This window comes from Cucumis sativus, chromosome 4 (assembly GCF_000004075.3).
Source record: "Cucumis sativus cultivar 9930 chromosome 4, Cucumber_9930_V3, whole genome shotgun sequence".
Classification (NCBI taxonomy): Eukaryota; Viridiplantae; Streptophyta; class Magnoliopsida; order Cucurbitales; family Cucurbitaceae; genus Cucumis; species Cucumis sativus.
Window position 1 is genome coordinate 4,068,272 of NC_026658.2, and position 25,674 is coordinate 4,093,945.

At 31.4% G+C, this 25,674-nt stretch overlaps 3 protein-coding genes across 4 annotated transcripts; 1 reads left to right on the plus strand and 2 right to left on the minus strand.

Moving 5' to 3' along the window:
* Positions 1-1,237: 1,237 nt before the first annotated feature.
* Positions 1,238-2,330, minus strand: LOC101213452 (protein LURP-one-related 17). The gene is made up of 2 exons (XM_004146487.3): positions 1,944-2,330; positions 1,238-1,816 (listed from the first exon to the last, which is right to left on the minus strand). The coding sequence occupies exons 1-2, from the start codon at positions 2,208-2,210 to the stop codon at positions 1,430-1,432; spliced, it is 654 nt and encodes a 217-aa protein (XP_004146535.1). The 5' UTR covers positions 2,211-2,330; the 3' UTR covers positions 1,238-1,429.
* A 7,499-nt stretch (positions 2,331-9,829) lies between these two features.
* On the plus strand, positions 9,830-19,804 carry LOC101222495 (respiratory burst oxidase homolog protein A). 2 transcript variants are annotated; one of them, XM_004146525.3, is made up of 14 exons: positions 9,833-10,870; positions 10,988-11,150; positions 12,208-12,256; positions 13,041-13,154; positions 15,471-15,893; positions 16,215-16,598; positions 16,710-16,805; positions 16,955-17,070; positions 17,542-17,709; positions 17,809-17,965; positions 18,113-18,298; positions 18,397-18,525; positions 18,704-18,782; positions 18,868-19,804. In XM_004146525.3, the coding sequence occupies exons 1-14, from the start codon at positions 10,201-10,203 to the stop codon at positions 18,975-18,977; spliced, it is 2,844 nt and encodes a 947-aa protein (XP_004146573.1). In that variant the 5' UTR covers positions 9,833-10,200; the 3' UTR covers positions 18,978-19,804. The 2 variants fall into 2 exon arrangements, 1 of the variants encoding a protein (XP_004146573.1); XR_004216122.1 differs by lacking the exon at positions 18,868-19,804 and having other exon boundaries at positions 9,830-10,870; positions 18,372-18,525; positions 18,704-18,723.
* A 3,553-nt stretch (positions 19,805-23,357) lies between these two features.
* On the minus strand, positions 23,358-25,674 carry LOC101222734 (probable membrane-associated kinase regulator 2). Its single transcript, XM_004146526.3, has 2 exons — positions 23,955-25,674; positions 23,358-23,853 (listed from the first exon to the last, which is right to left on the minus strand). Exons 1-2 carry the CDS (start codon positions 25,231-25,233, stop codon positions 23,768-23,770), a joined length of 1,365 nt encoding a protein of 454 aa, XP_004146574.3. The 5' UTR covers positions 25,234-25,674; the 3' UTR covers positions 23,358-23,767.

Consider the following 25,674-nt stretch of genomic DNA (forward strand, 5'->3'; position numbering starts at 1 on the left):
CGAGCTCAAACTCCCTTTTAACTTTATGCTATTTACATTTAACTTAAAACAATACCAAGTGATATTATGTTACTTGAAAATAATCGGATCATATTTTCTAAAGTAGTTAGAAAAGGGGATGAAAATTAAATATCAATAATTCAATTTATGAATATATCACTAAATATTATAATATAAATTAGGTTTAAATTCTATTTTGGCCTTGAAATTTCTAAAAACGTTTGTTTTATTTCTTAAATTTTTAAAATATGTGTATTTTATTTACTATTGTTAAGAATTTTTTAATTCTCTAATGAAATAATAAAGTGACTCCTATACTTGGATGGTTAGCATATCAAATAAGATAATCAAGAAATAATTTAAGATTTTAACTTTTTAATTAAATGGTATGTGATAAATTGGCATTTTATCATAAAACTTAAGAAGTAATTATCTTCAAGACTTTGATATGACTGTTCTTTAGCAATTATTTTAACTTTTTAATTAAATGCTATGTGATAAATTGACATTTTATCATAAGTTAATTATTTTAACTTTTTAATTAAATGCTATGTGATAAATTGACATTTTATCATAAAACTTAAGAAGTAATTATCTTCAAGACTTTGATGTGACTGTTCTTTAGCATTACCCTCGTTCTTCACTTTCTCAACTAATATGCTCAAGATGCATTCACATACAAGTTTGTTCAGTGCTTCAAGTTTGGGATCTTTTGTGATTCATTGAGTCCTTTTTTTCCCTTCCTCTCAATTTTTTCTACTTTTTCAGATGCGATTCATCGTGAAAATATTTATATGCAATTTTGTAAGCTTATTTTATATCTACATTATACTTATTTTATTTTTCTAGTATATTTTACCTTGTCATACGTAAAATCAAAATGTTTTTAATTTAAATTTATTTAAATTGTGTTGATTATATTTATGTGTTAACATATAGAAGAAATTGACGAGATTTATTGATCATTAATTTATAGGTATAATTAATATAACAAATAATCTAATACCTAGTTAGAAAAATTTAAATTCTAATAAAGACCAAAGTAAGATTTTTTTTATTTTAAAGTTTCCAAATCAAAATAGAAATTTGGACGTATTAATGAATATTTAAAGAAAATACGAAAATGTATAAAAATTTGCTCCACGAGATTGGCGATATTTCAATATATATACACACCAGTATATTGACCGTTGATTACGAATCTAACAAAGTTTAGCCAAAAATTTGGGATTGAGAATGAAAGACAGACAAACACAAAAGCAAATGTTATTACGTCTACTCTGTTCTTCAACAAACCAATTTTGTACACTCAAATATTTTAAAGAAAAGGATTTTGAAAAAAAAAATTAAAAATCCCTTTCCAGAAATTATGGACTATGGAGAAGGACACCAATTAATTAAGAACAAGAAGAAGAACCGAATTCAAATTCTAAGAGAACATTTGATCCAAAAGTAAAACCAAAGCCATCGCTAATCCACAATCAAAACCAGGAACAATCACCAGAACGAATACCTCCCCCCCAAAACAAACCCCGCCCTTCACCGCCTCCTTCCTCCTCACCTCCGCCACCACTCTCCTCGACGCACCATCCAATACCTTGCACGATCGCTCTCCGTATGAACCTTCCACGCTATACGCGTACTTCTTCTTCGATATTCTGTAATCGTATACATGCGCTAGTACTTTCCTATTCGGATCCACATGTAGTATGTTTATGTTCTTCTTCACTCGACATATTGGTTTGTTCTTTCTTCCCTTAGTTTTTCCTTCTACTTCCCCTTCGTATACGCACCAGTTTTCCCCTAATCCTAGCTTCTGATTAACCAAAAACATTCACAAATTAGAATAATCCAATTTTGTTTTAAATTACAATCAAAATCAAAGCAGTTAGATCAATTTCATCGGAGATAAGAAGAATCGGGAGGGAAATTTGTTGACTGACCTTGGAACGGCACATTGTGAGGACGGATTTTCCGAGGCCGTCCATCAGAATCATTTCCTCTGGTCGTCCGGTGTAATTGTCGACTCTGTATACGATGTTTCCGTTACGATCGATCACTGTGAAGCCGTTGCAGGAGAGTAGGAGTGACTTCCTCCACACCGTCAGTGAGACAGGTGAGCCAGAAACGGCGCAGGTTTCCTTGAGCTCCTCCGGGGGCAGCTGGGATTCTTGGTGCACTGCTCCGGATGAAGATTTGAAGAAGAGCATCTTGATTTGTTCAATTGAAAGAGGAATTGTTCTAAAAAAATGAAGATTGTTTAGTGGTGGAAGAAGAACTAAGAAGATATTTATAGACTCTCATTGTCGGACGGAGCTTCGATACTCCATGAAAAGTGAAAACGATGACTCTGCCTCACTAGAGTAGGCTCCACACGATTTTTCTAAAGTTATTATTTTGAACTATACATTTATTGTTTTTATTTATTTATTTATTGACTTCCGAACTAGGGTTGGCAAAAATCTGTGAGTGGACCCGATCAAATCGAGCTAGAAATCTCTAATTTAATTAAGGATGGATCAAACTAGGGATGAGATCGAATTGATTTAATATAAAAAAAAAGATCATGTTAATTATCATAGAAGAATTTCACAAAATAGTAAGTAATCAAATTCTTAATATAAATTTATGTTATGTTTGTACATTTACATTCTTATATTTTCAAATAATCATTTTGTATGTTAACTTTGAGTTATTTTAAGTATTGTACTTTAAAATTTGTCTTCATAAATACTCGATGTTAATAAATTATATCATATTTGAAAAGTATGTTGATGTGACATATAATAAATAGAGACGGTGGGAAAAAGATTTTATTCTACCAAAATTTTTCATATTATCACCGAGGTTCAGAAAGCTCCTAGTAATTAGCTTCTCTAGCCTCCTACCCCTTTTGCATGTCGGCCTTCTAGGGTTAGGTTTCTCATGTCTAGGCTCTCTAGATTTATGCCATTTGAGTCTTCTTATGTCTAGGCTCTTACATGCTTTTCATGCATAGTTCTTTAAGCATAAGATTTGCTTTAAAAGTCCAACCAATCTCGATAAATCTACATAGAACATTGTCTTTGCCATCCACAAAATTATCCAATACAATGAATATACAATGTATTAAAAATGTGCATACCCCATATGTCATTTCCTAAACATGTTTAATTTTTTTCAAAATAATAGAAAGGTCCAAACCCATTTATAACACGCATTGCTATAATTGGTAAGACTGACTGAAACTCATAATATACTTCCTTTGATGTAGACAGGTAGACACTTGAGAAGAAAAAAACCATATTATTTTCAAGATGATAGTCTATTCTTGGGTCGTCACATGCCTGTGAACAAATCAATTATCAATTTCTTTTTTTTTTTTATAACTAAACTCATAAATTTCAAGTTCAAAAAAATTATTTATATAAAGAAAGATAAGAAGATTAAAATCAAAAGTTAGCATCATTGTCTCCTTGATTTTAGTATTTTAAGTAATTCGACTTCTAAAATTTAAGAGTAAATGTTTCTTTACTCATTCATAAATATGACATAAAAAATAAAATAGATTTATTTTATTTGTGAAAAAGAATCAAAGAGAAATGATCATTTTAATTATGCATATGAAGAAAAGATTGATCATAATAATATATTCCTCTTTAATTTATAGTTAGTGAGTAATAATGAGCCACGTTTATGGGTAATCTCTACAACAAGTGAACACGTGTCCCCATACACCACGTGGTTTCTTTTTTCTTTTTTCCTTCTTCAAAATTCAAAATTCATTATTTTGCTTAACACGGTGGGTGGGTTTTCCTGTCCCCTTCCTCATTTTTTCTACATTGGACTTTTCTTTCAAAATTTTAAATCAATTTGGATATTCATTGATTAGTACTGTTTGTTTGATTTCAATCCATTTCCTCTCATTTCCATTACTTATCAAATACCATGTGTATGATTTTCGTTTCTAAATATTTGTTAAGATTTTCTTTCTCAAAATCATCGTGGTAAAGATATTATTGTTGAGGATTTGAAGTTATTATTTTATTTCAAATATTATTTATTCGTGCACAGATTTGTTTTTTAAGATTCTGTTTCTCCTCTATCTATTGGTATTGATTTTGTGAATCAATTAAAGAAGCAAAAAAGTCATTCCGCTGATTGCATGGAATTAATCTTTGTAAGTTCCTAGTACAAAGAAAAGCCTTCCTTCACGATGATAAAGATTAAAAGCACTTTAATTTACTGATTGATCAGATACATAATTAAGGAAAATATTTTTATTTATATTATGTTTGAAATATCAATGATACGATTGATTTGCTGTTTAATAAGATAAGATCACTCGAATATAGAATGATGAAATATATAATTGAGTCGTAAGTTCTATACTTATGATCACAAAATATATAATTGAGTGTTTCATTTTGATTTATAATATAAATCTTAACATTTTTTTTAATTGTTCGTGATTTCATTCTCGTGTTCAACATTTTTTATTTTATTTTTAGTAATATGATTATATTCTTATTTTTCAAAACAACCCCTAGAATATTCAAATAATATTTCACCAAAAAAAATATTCAAATAATATTTATTAAGTTCAAATAATATTTTACCAAAAAAATTTGTTAATTAATTAATATGTAGACTTATTGCACATCATGAACTTAATAGATACATATCATTTATAAATGTGGACTATTTTTCGTATTTTAACACTCGTAATGTTTTGTACCACAAATTTATAATAAGAATTTAGATATTTTATGAAGAATGACATTCAATATTATTCTTATATCAGAGTCAATCATTTGTGCAAAAAAAGTAAGCCAATCAAACATAGTATATATACAAAGATCTCTCTTCCATATTTTTAATTCAAACATGTACAACTTCTCATTTTCTATTCACTTATCCCCTTTTTGTCTTCTACTTTTGGTAACTTATTATTGTTTCTCATTATTACATTTAGTAATCCCACTTTAATAATAACAAAAAGAAAAGAGAAAAAAGGTTTAAAATCTCACAATATTTCATATGTTTTTACACTATATTGAAATTTGGTTTTGCTAATCTAAAAAAGTTATAAATCTTTTTTAATTTAATACCTCTAAATCATTTTTTTACCTCTAAATCATTTTTTTAAAATAATATAAAAAAGAACAATTAATGTTTCTTATAGATTGGAGAAGCAAACTCATTTCACCTACTAAGATTTATAACAAATTGTAATTAAAAGGGAAAAGTAAATTACTTTTCCTAATAAATATTTGTTTGACGTGGGGAATTTAAACTCTTCTATAAGCAAATTGGCATGGTCGGTTGCCCGCCGAGAAAATTGCATGCACGCATGCATGTGGGCCTATGGCTGTAGTACTTCATTCATATTAACACTCATCATCTCTTTTAATATATATTCTTTCGAGGTCATCATTTTAATTTCTCTCTACTTTTATAAGTCTATTTTAGATTTTTAAGTAGTTTATAATTAATCTTTTCTTTTAAAAAAAGTTATTTGCTATTAATAAATCTTTAAAATAGATATTCAGTCTTTCTTTTCTGTTGCTGCAATAACCAATTTTGATGTTTAGTAAAATTTGTGGTGGAAGATATTCTATTCATAGGTTGTAGGAGAAAATCCAATTTTGTCACCATAATCAACGATAATAGCTTGTTGGGTTATTGCAGATGATGTTGATTCTCATTACTGATGGAGATGAATTTCTAATTGGATTTGTCTTTTAATTCACAACGATATATACGGTCTTGCTGTCTCTATACTGGTTTGTTGCTTGCTTTTCTCAAAAACCATTTTCAATAAATATCTGTTTTGTGGACAAAAACTAAGGTGACATTTCGGCTTACTCAACTTATTCTAAATTTATGCTATTCCTTTTGAATATATGCATAAAAGGTTGAGTTTTCTTTTTAATTAGTAGTGGGGTATTTGAAAATTATTTGTTAAACCATTCTTGAAGTAGTCCACAGTTTAGTTGACATACCAAAACATCATCAAAATTTAGCTTTCTAGACTATATGATTGATCGTGTAAGTTAAAGATACATTTGTTTAACTAAACTACAACCCTAACTATATTCTAAAAGGTTCTTGATTAAGTGTCTACTATGTATTATAAATATATAATTAACTGCCTAGGTGAAGAATGCAAATAAATATCTCAAAAAAATTAAAATCTATAAAAATATCTTACCTTTTTTTAGGTTAATAATATAAATGAAATAAATACAATTCAAGAATAATCTAGAAAGGACTTTTTGTTTAGACACCAAGGATCTAATGAAGTGTGACTCGATTTGTGAACCAAACAAGCAAAGAGAGGAAGAAAGAAAAGCAAGAATTTAGAGAGAAACCTAGGCCCAAAAATGAGCAAGTGTCTCAAGAATAAAAGAGTTTCTCTCTGAATAAGTGTTTATCTTTCTTCTTTTTTAATAAAAGTTTTCTTTCTTGAAACATGAATAGTGTAATTCCTTTTGTGCTAAATTTTAACACAATATTCATCTAAATTTTTTAAACTAGCTAACAATTTTTTCACTAAAATGGTCTAATATTAAAACATTGATTTAACTTAACGTAACTATAATCTTTTTTCTACATCTTATATTTAATTTTTTTTTCTAAAAAAATGTGGATGTCCAAATCTTGACTTCGACGTTTGAATTACCAAAGCTTGACTATGAATATAATGGCAATCTGGTTGGTTGTTTTGGTCAAATTATAAATGGAGAAGAAAAGAAGAAAATATATTTTTTTATTAAAATAAAGAATAATATATATTGACGATGTAATGTTTTAATTAACTTTTTATATGAAGGTACCATATCTATTATTAGTCAACCATATTAGTTGAGATATTTATAGGTTAATTGAAGAAAAACATCTAGTAAGGTTTACTCCTCTCCCTCCTCTATTTATATTAAATAGTCCCTACATCTAGTAGGTGTAATTTTTTAAAGACAAAATGTAATGTTAAAAAAATGTATACCTTCAAATTAATTTAGGAAAGATAACCCATATGGACAAACATCACTATTGAATTAGATGGATTTTAAAGATACTAAAATATAGTTAAAGAATATGTAAATTAGCTAAATAAGAGTTAATTACTATCTCTACACTATCCTTACATATTATATTAAATTTACATTTATCCTATCTCATTCATTCAATCCAAAATTTTAAACAAATTTAATATAATATCTAAAAGCTCTCTTTCACTTAGTTAATTGTAAGCTTGAATTATGAATAAATATCAAAATAAGTGAAAATCAATATTAAATGGAGAAAAAACGACGCATCTTAGAAGATTAAACCAAAACTTCACAACGAACGGCTTTATTTTATTGATATTTAAAATAATATTTAAAGAAATTTATTATATCGTGGTATTTTGCATCGAGGAAGTGTTCCTTTTTTTAAGATGTAGATCATGGTCACCAGAAAATAAAACAAGTGATTTGTTAAAAGATTAATTGTATTTGGTCTAATACCTTACTTTTGTTCAATTTATTAAGAATGTGTTGGCTAATTAGTATTTAAACTTTGGGTGAAAAAAGTATGCGTTTGGATAACCCTTTCATTTTTTTTATTTTTGAAATTTAAGTTTATTTTATTTTATTTTTACAATAGTTTGTATCTACCATGGTTGAATAGGCTAATTTTTGATAGCTTTCAAAAATGGTTTTCTAAAAATATTGATAAAGGGTAGACAACAAATTAGAAAGAAAACTCGAGTGAATAGTAAATCAAAAGTAAACTAAAACAAATCTTTAGCAACCTATTTTTCTTATTGATAATTTTAACCCAACAATCTTTCCATTAGTGTTTTCTTGCCATCATTTTAATTCATTCAACTAAAATTGAATCCAATTCAACAACTCCATTTCGTTACTTTACCACAAGTTAATCTCAAGAAAAAATTGATAGGTTCTTTATGGATTGACCAATACCACGGGACTAGAGTGGAGAGCAGAACAATAAACTATTTGGTTTAATCAAAAGTCTCGACTACTTTGAATACATCAAATTGACACCATTATCATAAGCAACAAGAGTATAGTAATAAAATTAAGTCAAGTCGTTACTAATCAAATTCAACCACATATATGCTAATTTGACTAATGAAAACCGTACTAAAAAAAGACTTGTAAAATTCAATCTTGAAATTACATTCCAATAATTAAAAATTTCAAACTAATAAATGAGAACTACTATAGAGTTTTGTTACATTGAAAATAATATTGTGTGTGTGAAGATAAATTAAAATGAATCCATATGAAAAACAAAGTTGGGCCATAATAAGATAAGAGCCCAACAAGAACCTAAGTCCATAACACTCCTTTTTATTGGGCCTTTGAGGATACAATAATACCAATAAGAATATACAATATAATACATTAAATTACATAAGAAAAACTTTATGTAATTATCTTCGAGTCTATTAGTGATGGATTTTCTTTGTTGTTCTTATCCTATTTCTCGTCTTATATGAGCTACATTCTTGGAGTTTGAAGAATGTTAAAATTTAACCTATATGGTTGGATAACAAGAACTAAAATTTAAACTTTAAATACATAAAACCTAAACTATAACTTTAGGAAGAAAGTACTATAAGTAAATTTATATGTAAATGTTTTGAGAATAATGAGTAACAGTCAGTCATGTGTATATTGTTGATGAGATTCTCAATAAGTTGTTAGTAAATGAGAGTTTCATTCTTCAATAGCCATAATATTAAAATCTTATGGATTATTATTTCATCACAATAATATATAACATAAACTTTTCTCCCAAATGAATTTGAAAGTTGATATAAACTTCAATATATAGTATAGTTCTCCTTTTAATTAGAACTATGGATTAGGCGATTAAATTCTACAATGCAAGTGGTTCTAAAATTAGTTAGGTAAGTAGGCTATATTTATCTAACTCTTTAAAATAATGTTCCTCTTTGTGACATGAAACCCACATGGGACACTTTCTTTTAACATTACCTCTAGCTTAGAGTACAGGATTATGCTTTTCCTGGCCAGTATAACTTTTACAATATGTCGAGATAACTCCATTTTAAGATAGAAATTGTTAAAGTAAATATTAATACATCAAAACTTTTGATATATTTTATTTAATATATATAAAATATACACACGTTAACTTAGTTTAATTTTACTTATAGAAACTTTAATTTATCTAAAAATATAGAAACATTGTAAAAAAATGTAACATTATACTTGACAAAATATTTACACTTCATACATGGTAAATTTTTTTAATGTTGAGAGGTTTTATTCTATAAAGTATAAATAGTTTGTGAAATTGTATCCTTATTTTAAAAAATTTCCAAAACATATCTATTTATTATATTTTGTTTTAATATTAATAATTGTTTTGAAAAATAAACATGCATAGACATATAAATAAGTCAACTACCCTACTACAAGTGGTTTTAGATAAAAGAAAGAAAGGAACATTTTCAAAGTGAATTAAAATAATTAAAAGAAAATTTAGAATTTATTAACGATATTTTTTTTAAAATTTACTAATGATATTGATGACACGAATGGTAGTTCTATTAGTATTTTTGCATTGATAGAATATGAAATTTTACTGCATTTTATAAATATTTTTGTATAGTTTTGAATTGGGGTGGAGATGTATGAAAGTATTTCCACCAACTTCATGTATTACGTGGGGAGGAAGAAAATTTTAATTAGTTTTAATTTATAATTGAAGTGTAGCTAATCATTCTTTAATAAAAAAAGAAGAACAATATATTTCTCCGCCTATACATAACTTTAGTGTGATGCATAAAATAATAGAAGAGAATGGAAGGAGTCGAAATCAAGGGTAAAATGGTAAATTAAAAATAATAATAATAAGAGCAGCTCATATCCACGATCTCTCCGTTTATGCAAAGATTAAAAAAAAAAAAGGAATAAAGAGGAGCTCATATCCACGATCTCTCCGTTTATGCAAGATTAGGTACAAATACTTTTTGGTTGCATCAAATCTTTGTCTTCTCCGTTCACATTTCGGAAGCGCCAAATTTCTCTCCAACTCCACCCACAAAGCTTCACCACGACGCCAACCGGAGCCTTAGCTAGCTTCTTCAGCTGTTGATGATTAATTAGTTTCGTGTGATCACCAACGCGGCCTGCAGACACACTGTCGTACATTTTCGGTCTGCTTGATAATTAATCAATGACCACGACTCCAGAGCAGGAGTGCCGATGGGGATCGGACGATATTACACAGCTTGACACGATGATTTTCGGATCACAGTTCAGCAACCTGACGGAGGAGTTTGTGGAGGTGACGCTTGATGTACAAGAAAACAACACGGTTGTGCTTCGAAGTGTTGAACCAGCCACTATAATCAATATCGACGATGGCGTCTCCGGTGGTTCTGCAACGCCGGCCTTAACTTCCCCTTCGACTTCTAGATCTACCTCGGTTAAGCGGAGTTCTTCGCATCGGTTTCGGCAGTTCTCTCATGAACTCAAGGTGGAAGCCAGAGCTAAGGCGAAGCATTTCTCTCACGAATTGAAGACCGAATTGAGGAAATTCTCATGGAGCCGGAGCCATGTGTCGAAAGCATTCCCCGCGTCATCTTCAACCGTGAACTCGAACGGTGGTGTTGGAGCAGAGCAAAACGGAATGGATTCGGCATTAGCTGCTAGAGATTTGAGAAGGCAACGAGCAAAGCTTGATCGAACTCGTTCCGGGGCCGAGAAGGCTTTATATGGATTAAGATTCATAAGCAAAAAAAACAAAACGACTGGCGTCGATTCGTATAGTGAACTTGAGAGCAATTTCAATAAGCTTGCCAAGGACGGATTTCTCAGCCGCGCCGATTTCGCGCAATGCATAGGTATAAACTTTAAACTTGGCCGTCAACACAGCTACTAATAATTTCAGTATATATTTTGGAGAAAATTTCAATTGATTTCGTTTTTTTTTTTTTTTTTGGTTTTGATTTGAATTAAAGGAATGAAGGATTCAAAAGAGTTTGCTCTGGAGTTGTTCGATGCTCTAAGTCGGAGACGAAGACTCAATAACTCGGATCAAATTAGTAGAGACGATTTGTTTGAGTTCTGGTTGCAAATTACAGATCAAAGTTTTGATTCCAGGCTTCAGATCTTCTTCGACATGTAAGTAATACTCATATATAGAATCATAGCATACTAATTATGATCGCCATTTCCTTTTTTCGAAGAATGATCGGAATATTTTATTCTCCCCTTAATTAGAATGATCTGTAGAAAAAAGTATATTAGCTTCGTAGCAGTCTGGCAGTTAGCACATCGATTTGTTTACTAATTTCTAACGAATCATTTTTCAACAATTTCTATTTTTTCGTAATATAAAAACAAAAGTTACATCACTATAATACCATTTCTCTTTTAACTACTATGCTTATAAAACTAACAACAATAGTACATACACTAAAACAAACACAAAAATATATTTATATTTACAAATTATACCAAAATATCACAAAATAAATAGTAATATTTTATTACATTCAAATTTTATCATTTAAAATAATTTTTCTAAAATTTATATGATTGGTAGACTTTCGTTAGTAATATAGATGGTGATAGTCTAAATTTTACTATGTTTGAAAAAAAATTATATTAATGTTGTATAAGTTAATATTTTAGTATATTTGAACCGTTTATTAAAGAACTATTATTCATCTACCATTTAACTTTTGAAAACTGAAATTATTTCAAAAACATCGTTGGTGTGTTTTTAATTAAATTAAAGGGCATAAATAATATTAGCATGCCGGCTGTGCTAATGAAAATAAAATTTGAAAAACAGACGGTATAAGTTTTATACAACTCAGTTTTAGTTGTATAAAAATGAAGGTCATTGTTACCTTTGTCTATATCAACTCTTACAGATTTCAGATTTCATTTATCACATCTTTTTCAGAAAATCAAGTTTTACACAGTTTGCCAAATTGATTTACATGTTGTAAATTATATCTATTTATAGTATCTATTTTTATTCATCAATTCAAAAAAAAAAAAAAAAAAAAAGAACATATCTCAAAATTCAAAATTAATGAGTATTTTTTATAATTTGACTATATTCATCAAAGAAATATATTCATGATTACTGTTTTTAGTATTTTTTTAGTAGGTTACTTTTTTAGTTAAACACCTTGAATTAGTCATCTTAAATATTTATACATTTCAGGGTCGATAAGAACGAAGATGGCCATGTCACGGAAGAAGAAGTAAAAGAGGTAAAAAAAATTCTATTGCTTAACTACTTCTCCAAGCACTCTAATGGATTATGATGCTGATATAGAATTTTAGGCAATTAAAAAGTGACTTATAAACCAAAGCCCTGTTTTTCTTCTTTTTTTTTTTCTGTATATATTAATAAAACTATACATGCATATGCATATGATTAGATTAGGAAGAAAAATTCAAATATTTCATTTACTTTTAACCTACACAAAAGGGGAAAATGATATCATTTTTAATAGAGCAGCTTGTATATTATTTATGAAATGGCCAGCTCTCATTGGTCGAAATTTCAACGATATTATTAACATTTTGGATACCAACTTCAACTAAAAGATAAACCAAAAGTGACTCCTTGGTTGGTGGGATTCGGTATAGCTATTATTAAAGTCCCTAATATTATAAAGTAAATTTCCATTGACATTCGTCTAAAATAATAGAATTAAATCAATTAAACAAGAGTTAGTACTCTACTGTTATGACTTTTATTTTTTCTTGGAATTCTGTCGCCACGGTTTCTCGAAGAATTGTGAAGTAGGAGAAATGGGCATCTTCAACTCTGAGAGATATAATTTTCTAACACTTATAATAATTTGTCAGACGTGACATTTGTATTGACCCTAATATTCTATTATTCTCTGTGTTTATAATTATAATGGTTTCATAATTATGATGATTTAATTAGGAGTTGAATATACATATGTTTAATTATCTTACCGATAACAATAATTTGTTTTTAATTTAATTTGTCTAACTTTGTATTTCCTGGGATATTGGTAGATTATCATGCTAAGTGCGTCAGCCAACAAGCTGTCAAGACTTAAGGAACAAGCAGAGGAATATGCAGCCTTAATCATGGAAGAATTAGACCCAGAAAGACTAGGTTATATTGAGGTCTGTTCTCTCATTTTATCTACCGCACAGTAAAAACAAAATTATATCATTAACCCCCAATTGATAGCATGTGAATTTTTATTATATCTTCCATATTTTTTTCATAGCAGATTTGAAAACATAAATAGATTTTTGAGAAAGTAGGTAACATTTAGGTTGATTATAACCATTTTATTTCTTAGTTTATTTTCTTTCGAGTTCTAACCTTCAGTTTAAAGAAAATTGGGTTTTTATATAAATTTCAAAATAAAATAAAAAGTTTCTTCCCTTGTTTTTCTTTAAAATGTTTGGAGAATTTAAAATATACATATTCTATTAATAACTTTTAAAAACAAAAAAATTTTAAAAATCAAATAGTTACCAAAATAAACCTAATTTTTTAGTTTTTAAAATTTTACTTGTTTTCAACACATGTAATTTCAACCGATTAACCCTTGATGTTAAACTTTTCTAAATTAATATATCGATACAATTATAATTAATACTAAGTCTTAAGTGTCAAGAAAATAATCTTTTTTAGTTCAACCAGATTATCGTATGTAATGGATGAAAGTTAAAATTTTGAATTTTTAGATGATATGTTTGAACAAGTTGCTTGACAATTTATTTCTTAAAAGTATAGTATTTAGTTAGTCTATTTTTTTAAAATCCATACTTAATTTGTCTTTTATATATATATATATATTATATATATATATATAACTTAATTAGTCTTTAAGTTGAAAGTTTCTTAAAAGAAAAACAATAACAAATAGAGAAACTTGTGGATAACGATCTTACTTCTAATGTAATTATTAACCTAATCATGTTTTTAATTGCATTTTTAATCGTGCAAAAAGAAAAGGGTTTTCCATTTTCATTTGGTAAGGTTGCTTGGAATTAGATTGGACACCTTCAAATAAAAATAACTGAAATATTAATATCTATCAGCATGTTTGTGGTGGTTGAACTATTCATTTTTTTGGGTTTTGGGGTTTGATGGCCAAATGGGTTGATATTTAGATTTTATAAACGGATTGTTGTAACAAATTGACTAAGGGACATATGATTTGATAAAATATCATAATAGTATGATACATATCTCCATTATTGTGGGTTGTGTGTGGCTAGTGGGTAGACGTTAGAGGTTAGTACCGTGCTTCCACTACACCACGTCTAATACATTCAGTTTCTGGGGATTAGAGAATCATATGACAAATACCGACTAAATCTAGTTTAATTATTTCATACTCATATACCCTATCTTATTTATTTTTGTCTTATTCGTTTTTCTAGACTATTTAACATTTTTTTTTTATAAAAGAAAAATAGTTTAAAAAGAGTATACCTAGGTAAGATTGAGTTTGAGAAAGTTTTGAGAAATTTGGATGGTTAAATTCGGATTGGTTATTGGTTTATTGTTTTTTTTTTATTAATCTAAAGTATTTATATTTATGTGTATCACTCCAAGAATAACTTAAATGTTATTAAATTCGAATGGTAAATACCAAATATTTATTATAAGTTTTAACACAAACAAAATTAAAAAAGAAAATAAATTGAACAAAACAAAATTGTTATAAATATTTTAATAAGTATGTAGTTGGAGTTAGTTGGGTCAATTAAAAAAAAATATTAATTCAATCTAAGACTTGGTCTAATTCAATGTTCAACTTAATCTAACTCAAGAACAAAATCAACCCAACTCCTAATGGAGTTAGATTGAAATTTCAATTGACATACTATACACCCTTTGCCACGAGTTCGCCACGAGGTGAAATAGTTGGAATAGTTTTTCACTGCAAATTGTTGCACTGCGAAAACAAGTGGAAATGCAAGCTCAAACATACCCTTCTAAAAGTTATATACATCGACCAATTACCTAGAAAATATAGTGGACAAGTCTATATTTATAGAACATGGTTCCTTTCAATTTTTAGAAGCTGCTACATAACGATACGATATAATAAAATATGAACAAACTGATAACTGTTTTTTTATAAAAAGTGGGAAGAAAATCCGTAGTTATGATATTGTCAATTTTAAATAAAAGCGCTCATGCAACGTTTTACTCCAAAATATTTTTTTTACTTATGTTCCACTTATTCTTTTTTTTTTGATAAGGATACTTATGTTCCACTTATTCATATTCCTTTTTTCTCTTTTTAGTAAAACATATAGGGATGAAAATCAAATCTCCCACTGATTTTTGGTAAAATAGAGCTCATCTTTGGGGGAAATTGTGAAAATTTGCTCATGTAGTAGCTAGTAGCCTAACAAGAACATTGGACATGGTTTTAACTACTGATTTGTTACTTCTGTTGAACAATGTTTCAGCTATGGCAATTGGAGACACTTCTGCTGCAAAAGGACACATACATGAACTACAGTCGTGCCTTAAGCTTTACCAGCCAAGCCTTGAGCCAGAACCTACAGGGCATTAGACAAAGAAGCTCAATTAAAAGACTTGGCACCAAAGTACTTTATTTTCTGCGAGAGAATTGGAAGCGAATTTGGGTTTTGACACTTTGGATTATGGTCATGGTTGGGCTTTTCATATGGAAGTTTTTTCAGTACAGAAATAAAAACGCCTTCAAAATTATGGGATACTGTCTCACCACGGCAAAGGGTGCGGCTGAGACCTTGAAGTTCAACATGGCACTCATTCTTTTGCCAGTTTGTAGAAATACTATTACTTGGCTAAGGAAAACCAAAATAGGTTACTACGTACCTTTTGATGACAACATCAATTTTCACAAGGTACACGCTGACCCAAGGCGTTCTCATCATTGCTTGATTTTAGTCCACTCATCTTAGTTTCAAAAGCATCAATATCAACTATAGTATTTGATGAGAATTATTTAATGATTAGTATGTTTTAGTTAATATCTAGTTTAATTGTTAGTTTAAGATTAATTAGTGTTTTGTGATTATTTGGATTGATTTTTCTTATTTGGCCTAAATATCTAAACTCTTCGAATAATGTTCATAAAGTCCTCACAGGTTCCCCTAGAAATTTGATTTTCTTTTTAAGAAAATAATAGTAACACTTCATTCATCATTTGGTTGACTTATATGTAGATAATTGCGGTGGCTATTATAGTTGGTATCATTCTCCATGCTGGAAACCATCTTGCATGTGATTTTCCAAGGCTGCTAAAATCATCCGATGCTGACTATGCGTATGTAATGGATGACTTTGGTAAGAATAAGCCCAGCTATATGGACCTTGTTAAAGGGTGTGAAGGTGTTACGGGAATCTTAATGGTGATCTTCATGGCAATAGCTTTCATACTTGCAACACGATGGTTTCGGAGAAACCTCATTAAGCTACCCCACCCCTTTGATAGGCTCACTGGATACAATGCCTTCTGGTATTCACACCACTTATTCATTCTTGTTTACATATTGCTCATCATTCATGGCCTGTTCCTGTATCTCGTGCACAGATGGTATCTTATGACGGTAATCAGTTATGGTTTTCTATAGCTTTTGCTAATGTCTCTAAACTAAGTCCTCTATCACGTTATTTTAGATTAAAGGGCTTCTTAACACAAACTAATTTCATGATTTCAGACATGGATGTATATTGCTGTTCCAGTTTTGCTGTATGCTGGAGAGAGGATCCTGAGATTCTTCCGCTCTGGATCATATAGTGTTCAAATCCAAAAGGTTAATTTGAATTAAGAAATAAAATTCAACAATAAGAACTATTGGTTTTATATTTAGTCCATATCTCTACTAATGTATTTCTGGTTTATCAATTATCACTGAGATGCTTGGCTTTCCCATCGATTATCGTTCCTTTGTGATACATTTAGGTTGCCATTTATCCTGGAAATGTTCTCAAGTTGCAAATGTTCAAGCCGCCCCAATTTCATTACAAAAGTGGACAGTACATGTTTGTTCAGTGTCCTGCAGTTTCTCCCTTTGAATGGTAATGAAAGATTAAATTTGCTATCACTTGCTTTTGAGTAAGCTTCCAATGTATGCTTTAGTATGCTAAATACAAAATAAGTACCTCAAAAGAATTTTGTTTCACAGGAATAGATAAACTGACACATATCCTCCATATTGACTTCACTTCTCATTCTCAATTTCTTCTAGATTGCATTTGTTTCTATCAATCTCTATATACCTCTGCAAAATGTCTGTTTCAGGAAGAAACAAATCAGATGTTTAAAACGATAAAGTAAATCTTAGTTTTGACGATGAGCCCAAAGAATATGTTACTACCACAGTTTAACTAATGGATCCTAGATCATTTATGGGTCAATGCCCTATTATTAATTCTTAAGAAAAAGAACAACCCCTTTCTAAGTTCAATGAGTTATAATAATTTGTTAAATTCAAATAAGGTGCCTTTTTTCACTTTAAGTCACCATCAAATGCTAAACTTTGCATGCAGGCATCCATTTTCAATTACCTCGGCTCCTGGAGATGACTACCTTAGCATCCATGTACGGCAGCTTGGTGATTGGACCCAAGAGCTTAAAAGGGTTTTCTCCGAGGTTTGTGAGCCTTCCGTCCCCGGCAAGAGTGGCCTTCTAAGAGCGGATGAAACTACAACTAAAAGGTTTAATGTTTTTCCTTATGTTATACCTTTCTTAAACCTCATTTTAGCATACTGCGTTTCCTTCATGTTAATGGTGGAAATTTGCTCTGCCCATCTCAGTTTGCCAAAGCTTTCAATAGATGGACCATACGGTGCCCCAGCACAGGACTACCATAAATATGATGTGCTACTACTTGTTGGCTTAGGCATTGGGGCTACACCTTTCATCAGCATTTTGAAGGATTTGTTGAATAACATCGTGAAAGTGGAGGAGCAGGTGGTGACTTGTGCTGCTGTATTTTGAACTCGAGAGACATTTTCTTGTCTTTCTGGTTCTTTTGGATGATTGATGAATTACTTTGTCAAAATCTCAGTAATTTGAAAAGAACAATACAAATACGCTTATACACTTTAATTTTCTCAGCTGGATTCACCTACTGATATCAGTAGCTCTGGAGACATCAATTATCTGGACAAAGATTGTCACGCTCCTAAAAGAAAGACTAATCTGAAGACCACAAATGCCTACTTTTATTGGGTAACTAGAGAGCAGGGCTCCTTTGACTGGTTCAAAGGCGTTATGAATGAAATCTCCGAGCTGGATCAAAGGGTATTTCATGTCTTTATTTCCTTAGGTGTAATATACTCTTGCAATTGGATTGCATCCCATGACTATTAATTAGGAATTTCAATTGTTTTGAGTTTTAGGGGTTAATTGAGATGCATAACTATCTGACTAGTGTGTATGAGGAAGGAGACGCTCGTTCAACTCTCATTACCATGGTTCAAGCCCTCAATCATGCTAAGAATGGAGTAGATATTGTATCTGGCACCAGGGTAAAATTATTGTTATAAAACTACATGTCAGATTTGAAAATTATGCCAAATATGCAACCAACAAACCTTGGAAAAAATAGCGAGGAATCTTAAGTACTATATTGGCTTACAAATTTTGTAGCCATATTGGTCTTTGACTCACATCCCCATATTAAAGCTTTTATTGGCTCCAATGCAGGTGCGAACCCACTTTGCGAGGCCCAACTGGAAGAAAGTTCTCAGCAAAATCACTTCCAAGCACTGTGGTGCCAGGATAGGTTGGTTGATTTAAACTATATAACAGTACAAACTTATTAATGAAATCTTACCCTCTTTTATTGTGGTTTTGACATTTTCTACTAGGTGTCTTCTATTGCGGAGCTCCAGTTTTGGCCAAAGAACTTGGTGAGCTCTGCCATGAGATTAACCAAAAGGGTTCAGCAAAGTTAGATTTTCATAAGGAGCATTTTTAAGATAAGTTTGGTTTTGATGCATCCTTTCCTTCCTTTCAACCTCGTTCATAGTCCTCCATTCTTATCTCAAAAATATCTCCAGATTAAAATTTTCTTCATTAACATCGTAGAAGTCCTCAAGATGGAAAAAAAAACATAAATAAAATAAATAGCATCGATAACTTGTAGAGACTAGATAGGAAAGCAGAGAGGGAAAAAAAAAAGAAAACAGAAGGAGTTGAGTTATATCAAGTGACTTTGAAGATTTAGCCATATTTGCCCACTCACAATCACAAATAAACATTATGGTTTAATAGATTAGGAAATTTAAACAGGCCGAGGTTCTGCATTGTATATATGATTAACCTAGTGCTGAACCGATGATACAATACAATTACATAGGAGAAAGAAGATCACCAAATTGTGGTAAATATTTTGAGCATTTGGAATTTTATAAAAGAGGTTACAAAAGGGAACCATTCTGACTTGTGGATGGGGGATTAAATGGATTTCTGAAAGTGGGAGTAAGAAGGTAGCTTATAGTCTTCTCTTCTAATGGGTAAAAGAAGTTCTTATATACTTTGATGGAGAAGTTCACAACACCAGCAACTTCGGTTTCCTGCCTACCAATATATCTGTGAATAATAGCTATACTTCAATGTTTTTATAATTATTTTTGGACCATTCTTTCTTGTATATTTAGAGGGGCAGATTTTGTTACTATAATTATTCCTTGAATGCCATGTGAGCATCCCATAAAAGTACAGTTTTCCTTTTAAATTATTGTATACTTCTAATCTTATAGTCATTGAACCTATGGTTATGCTTTTTGTGGTTCTCTGATTTAAGATCATGTTATACGTCTACTTTACTACTTTGCTTGCTTAATACCCGTAGTCAAAATTTCCTGCCAAAGCCAACGGCCCAACGCTGATGCGCAAAAAATATTATGGAAAAAGGATCGTGGTGATATGCATTCCTGTCAATGTCATATCTTATACTATATCTACTTTTTCTAGAAAATGTCAAAGTTGGGACTGGAGGACTAAAGCAGAAAGAATGAAGAGAAGTGTTAAGATCTTGAAGCATGGCAAGCGTTGTGGTATGTCACTGCAGAGCCACATTATCTTCTTTAGGTCTATTTTTCACACTACACTAAGATTTTGATAGAAAAACCTTGAGGGAAAACATTCATAAATTTAAGACTAATTATTAAGGGAAAACTACTTATGTTACAAAGAGAAAAAAAAAAAAAAAAAGGATTAGATGCATTACTTGTCATATCATTAGTTGTGAAACTACAAGGGTAATATATTGAGTTAGTTGAGTAATTGTTGAAAATGATCTGAAAAGTTTTAGATTATACGTTTGGGCTTTGGGCCTTGCTTTGGGCAAGCAAATTTTCATACATTTTTGTGTTAATAATTCCAATTGGGAAGTAAGCAGTCTTCTTGTTTGAGATGGAACAACAGGAAGACAAATGGTTGGTCAAGAAGGATTGGATTCCTTCCCAGCCACCAGCAGTCTTCCTTCCCAGTCAGGAGGGTTCTCACTTCTAAGTATTCGTTTCCTTTTTTGTAATTTAGAATGAATAAATCGCAGTCTATGCTAGATTTTATATTCACTAGGAGAAGGAAAAACAAGATAAAGAATATAGGGGGATGAAGATGAAGAGTACAGATGACATCCGTGGGTTCAGAAGAAGCGGGAAAAGCATTTTAGAAAATTGGTCATTTATGTAGGCTTAAACTTAAAACTTTTCAGGGTCATTTTCACAGTTACTCAAGTTTGTTAGTCTTTTATTGGATGTTTGGGGTAAACTTTTTGGGTCATTTCCAAAATGACCCTAGTTTTGTTAGTCATTTAAGGGATGTTTAGGTAAGAAGTGTATTTGACTGTAGTTGAGTTATAACAGTTTGTATTTGAGTTATAACCGTTTGTATTTAAGGTATAAATTATTTTAGTTTAAGCTATATTATAGTATGTGTTTATTTGTGTAGATTATTTTAGTTTGAATTATAATAGTATGTGTTTATGGTGCATATTTTAGTTTGAGAATAAAATAGTAAACATTGTAGCAATGAATAAAAATAATAATAAATAGTAAAATTTGTAGCAAATAGTAAATACAGTAGCAAGTTGAGAGGTTAGAAATAGTATTTACTAAAGCTAATAGAAGATTTTTAATTAATATCTACTTTAACCGGGGTAGTTGTCATAGTCTTGTATAATCATCGCTCTAAACGGCCACTTAAATAATAATTAAGTAATTTGTTAGACCATTTGTATCATTCCGGAAGTCACTGTAGTTAGTGGATAATTTCCGTGTGAATAGAACATTCAAACTTGTAATGAGGATGATTAGAAACAACTTTTGACTTTGAATAATGATTGCCATTTGGCAATGGAGAATGCATGAGTTGCATATTCCACTAAAAGCCTTTATACATTAATAAATACCAGCTGAAGAAGTCTGATGTGTTAATCAGTTTAAATCTGATTATCCTATTTAATCAACCAATTTTAGGTTCTTCATAATACTCCTGCCCTAGACTTTTTTTATCATCACGAATGAAGTGGGTTCATTGAATTAATAAGTCTAAAGTCTTTGGAAAATATATCCACAGCCTATATGAACTCAATATAAAAATGTTCTAAATCTAAAGTAAAAAGATCTCCATTAAAACAACTCAAATCAAAAGCTATTCAAGATCCTCCCAATAAATATACTAAAGTTGTTTCTCTCATCCTCATTTAAAATTCTAGGAGAATCACAAGACAAAAAGGATAGAGACAAGAGGTTTCCTTTCCCCTAGATCTAGACACACACATGTAACAATAACCCAAATAAAATTATACAAATCTAAAACAAAAATAAAAGTTCCAAATTGTCACATGACTCAAAGAAATCCTAGTCGAAAGAAAGAAACCCGCAATTCCATTTCTAATATATGATGAATTAATTTATATGTAGAAGGGAAGAAGTGGTGGTCAACATCTGTAGCTGCACATGTAGGAGACATTACTATTACAATTAATCATCTGCCTAATCTCTTTGTCTCCCTCTCTGACGAAGCAAAACAAAACAAAAAAGGATAGTAATGGAAAATAGAAAACAGGCAAATTTAGATGTGAAAAATACCCTTGTCTATATACTACAAAGATGTCCAAAAATAAATGTGTCACATGATGCCTATGCCCTCTACACCTCATCAAGTTGGGAATTATTTTTCACTGGAGTGGAAACACAGACAAGGAAAGAGAGGTAGAAAAGCCATATTCTGAGCCAACTGTTTGAAAAAGGAGACCATTACTACGATTAAAAGGAGTATCTGAATCATCTTTACTCATGATATTTTGGAAGTTTGTGCCTTCCTTCCTTCAGTCAACTGAAAAATACCCACTTGAACTCTTCTCCTTCTAATAAATGATGAAGATTTTAACTTTCCCATATAATTTAAAATCCAATTTTATGAACATTTACTTTAGTTTATTTTGCATCTATATACTTTTAAACTAACAACGTTCATTTGGGTTCATACATGTTAAGTTTAGTTTCTGTACTTACAAAATGTTTGTTTTGGTCTCTCCACTTTTAAAAAGTCATCCTTTTGCAAATAAATCTCTTTAAAATTGAGATCAAGATGGACAGTTTTTTGTAAGGTTTAGGACTAAAGTGAACAATTCAAGAGTAAAGTAATAAAAATGAACCAAAGCATGAATTTTTTTGGGACATAGAGCTTAGAGGGTGGGAAGATGGATAAATTAGTATTTTAAAAAATAGGAGAAAAAAAAACTAAGTCAGAAAGGTCCAAACCCTTTGTTGGAAAAATTCTCCACAATCCATTAAGACAATAATACGATTATATGTACTTCAAAAGATGATGAATTAAAAAGAAAGAAAAAAAGGAACCATAATATGGACAACATGACAACAATTTGGTATGGAAGGAACGAGAGAGGCATCCCAAGAGGCAGCGATTTTCATGGGACCAAATCAAAACCTTGGGTCTTGAAAAGACAGAATTGAATCTATAAACACTCTAATATTTTTAAAAACTTTAGCTGAAGATTTCGACTGATTCATGAATATGGAGACCCATCATCATTAACCTCCATAAAGGTATTCAATAAACCCCCACATGCTTCCCTTTGTTCTTACTTTTAGACCATAACCCATTGAATAAAACAAGAGATGGAGAGAGGAAAAAGGATAACGCATCTCTCTTCTTTCTCTAGACCTTAAAAAAAATAAAGAAAAAAAAAAGAAACTCATTTTCACTGTTCAAGTAAAACTCACTTTTCCCCACTTCTCTGACCACTAAAGACACCATTTTTGCCTCAGAGAACAGCCTAGTTAAGAGTCCCACATCCTTTACCAATCTAAAAAGCCAAAAAAAGTAACATAATTTCGTAGCACCCACTTGAGTTCAGTGGTTTCTAAGTTTCATTTTGGGGTTAGGCAAAGGAAAAATCACATACTTGGGGGCAACTGTTCTTGGTTTGTATGTATCAGTTCCTAAATACTTTTTACTGATTACAAAAAAAAACACATACAACCAATGTTTCTTCTTTTTCCCTTCATTGGAAAGATTGAACCTTTTTACTTAGAAGCCAAACCCACCCCAGAAATTCGATCCTCTAACCTAACACCTGCACATTTACATATACTACACAAAGATCTATATATATATATATATATATGTAAAAACGAGAGAAATATTCAGGATATTGACCAAAAATTTTCCCGCCGTTTCTGTTTGGCTTGAAATTTTTCTCTTGGTTCGATCTGAACATTGTGTTCTTTACCTTCAACCAATGGCTTTTTCTGTTAAATCTGAAGGTTTCTCACGCAGAGTGTCGCTTACTGACCTTGATAATAAGGAAGACTCTGAACCTGTCATTGAAAGAGATGATCAATTAATGAAGTTGAACAAAATTGGTTTAACTTTTAATACTTGTAACAGAGGAGTGAACAGTTGTTTTTCTTTTTTTTACCTCGAGAAGCGTTGAAGGATCTCTTGCAATGGAGAATGGCGCTTTGGATTCCGTCTTGTTGCTGCAGAAGCGAATCGTCTCTTCTCGACGGTGCTACCCCCGGTGGCGCCGCCGCTACGGCGGAGGAAGCTGACCGACTTTTTCCCAAATGCTTACAAACCACTCTTAGCTTGGCTGGCATGTTCCTGCCTTTGCTGTTGTTGGTCGTAGTCGTTGGTGGTTTCACTTGGACAGCTTCTGTCTCTACCAGGGACTTCTCCGCCGACGGGGAGGTGGGTGGCGCCGCTATAGACGGCGGCGCACTTGACTTGGCTCCAGCTGCACCCAAAATAAGCTGTCCGGATAGTTTGAACTTCTCGCCGTATCTTCTTGAAACCCGAATGTACAGAGGCTTCACCATCTTCAAGTACTTTTGCATTAATACGTCTTTTGAGAAACGATTTTCCTCCGGAGTTGATTCATCGGAGGTTTGTTTCTGGGGTTTGTTGTTGGTTGTTACTCCGGACCCTCTTGAACTGTTGTCTCTAGTAAACAGAGACATGATCGGAACTTCCTCGACCTTAAATTTCACAGCAAAAAACTTATTTTTAGCCTGATTCTGATCTTTTTCCGGTTGGTTTTCGTTTATCACCAATGGGTTTTCCGTCGTCTCTTCTTTTGTCTCACTTTTAGCCGTCTCTTCAACAGATCCATCCGTCTCTGTTTTCTTTTCCACGTTGGATTTCGATTTCTTCAACCCCGACATGAAGACCCTAAACTTAGCTGCTGATTTCAACAATGTGACACGAAGTTGCGGCCTGACGTTTGGTTCAGAACCGCCGTTGGAGGAAGCTTCAACTGGAACAAGCTTTCCTTTGAAAAACAAGTCATCAGAAGGAGAAAACGTGAGATTGGCATCGGAATGTTCATTGCTAGAGCCAGATGAGAGCGTGAAGTTAAACTCTCTCTCATCCCCATCTCCATCTTCATCTTCTTCATCATCATCATCATCATCATTTTCTTCTTCTTCTTCTTCTTCTTCTTCACTTCCATCAATACAGTTTCTTCCCTGTTTTCGACCCTCGTCCTCGTCAGGAACAGCAAACTCCAAATCAAAAAACGGTCCATCATCACTATCATTCTCCTCCTCATCCGTATCCACCTCTTTCCGCGGAACAGCAGTGACAACAGTAGCTGTGGCAGAAGTAGAAGAGTTGCTATTAAAAGCAAAATCAGCGGCGGCAGTAGCACCGGTGCCGCCGCCACCTCTCCAATATTTGAGCAAGCTGAAGCTTTCCATGGTTGGGAGAGCCAGAATAGAGGAATGGGGAAGAGATTTTTTTTTAGAAAAAGAAGAAGAAAAAAGAGAAGGTAAAGATAGGAGAAAAAAAGAGGACACTTTGAGAAAGAGCTGAGTCAGGGTAGGTTTCAGGAGAAGGACGACGAGATGGTAATGGCTGTTGGACTTTGCAGAACTGAAAATGGGGAGTGAGTGACAGACTTAACAAAGACCCTTTTTTTTTTTAATTTTTACCAAAGAAGAGAGAGAAGGAGAAGAAGAAGAAAGAGAAGATCTTTTGGGTTTATTTTGTCCATCTTCTCTTCTTCAATACGTGGTTTGCAGAGTAGTCATGTGGAGAGCCCAGTCCTCGCGTCAGAACTACAAAACACTGTGACACACAAAGAGAGAGAGAGAGAGGGAGGGAGAAAGAAGGAAGAAGAAGTATTATTCAAAACTTTA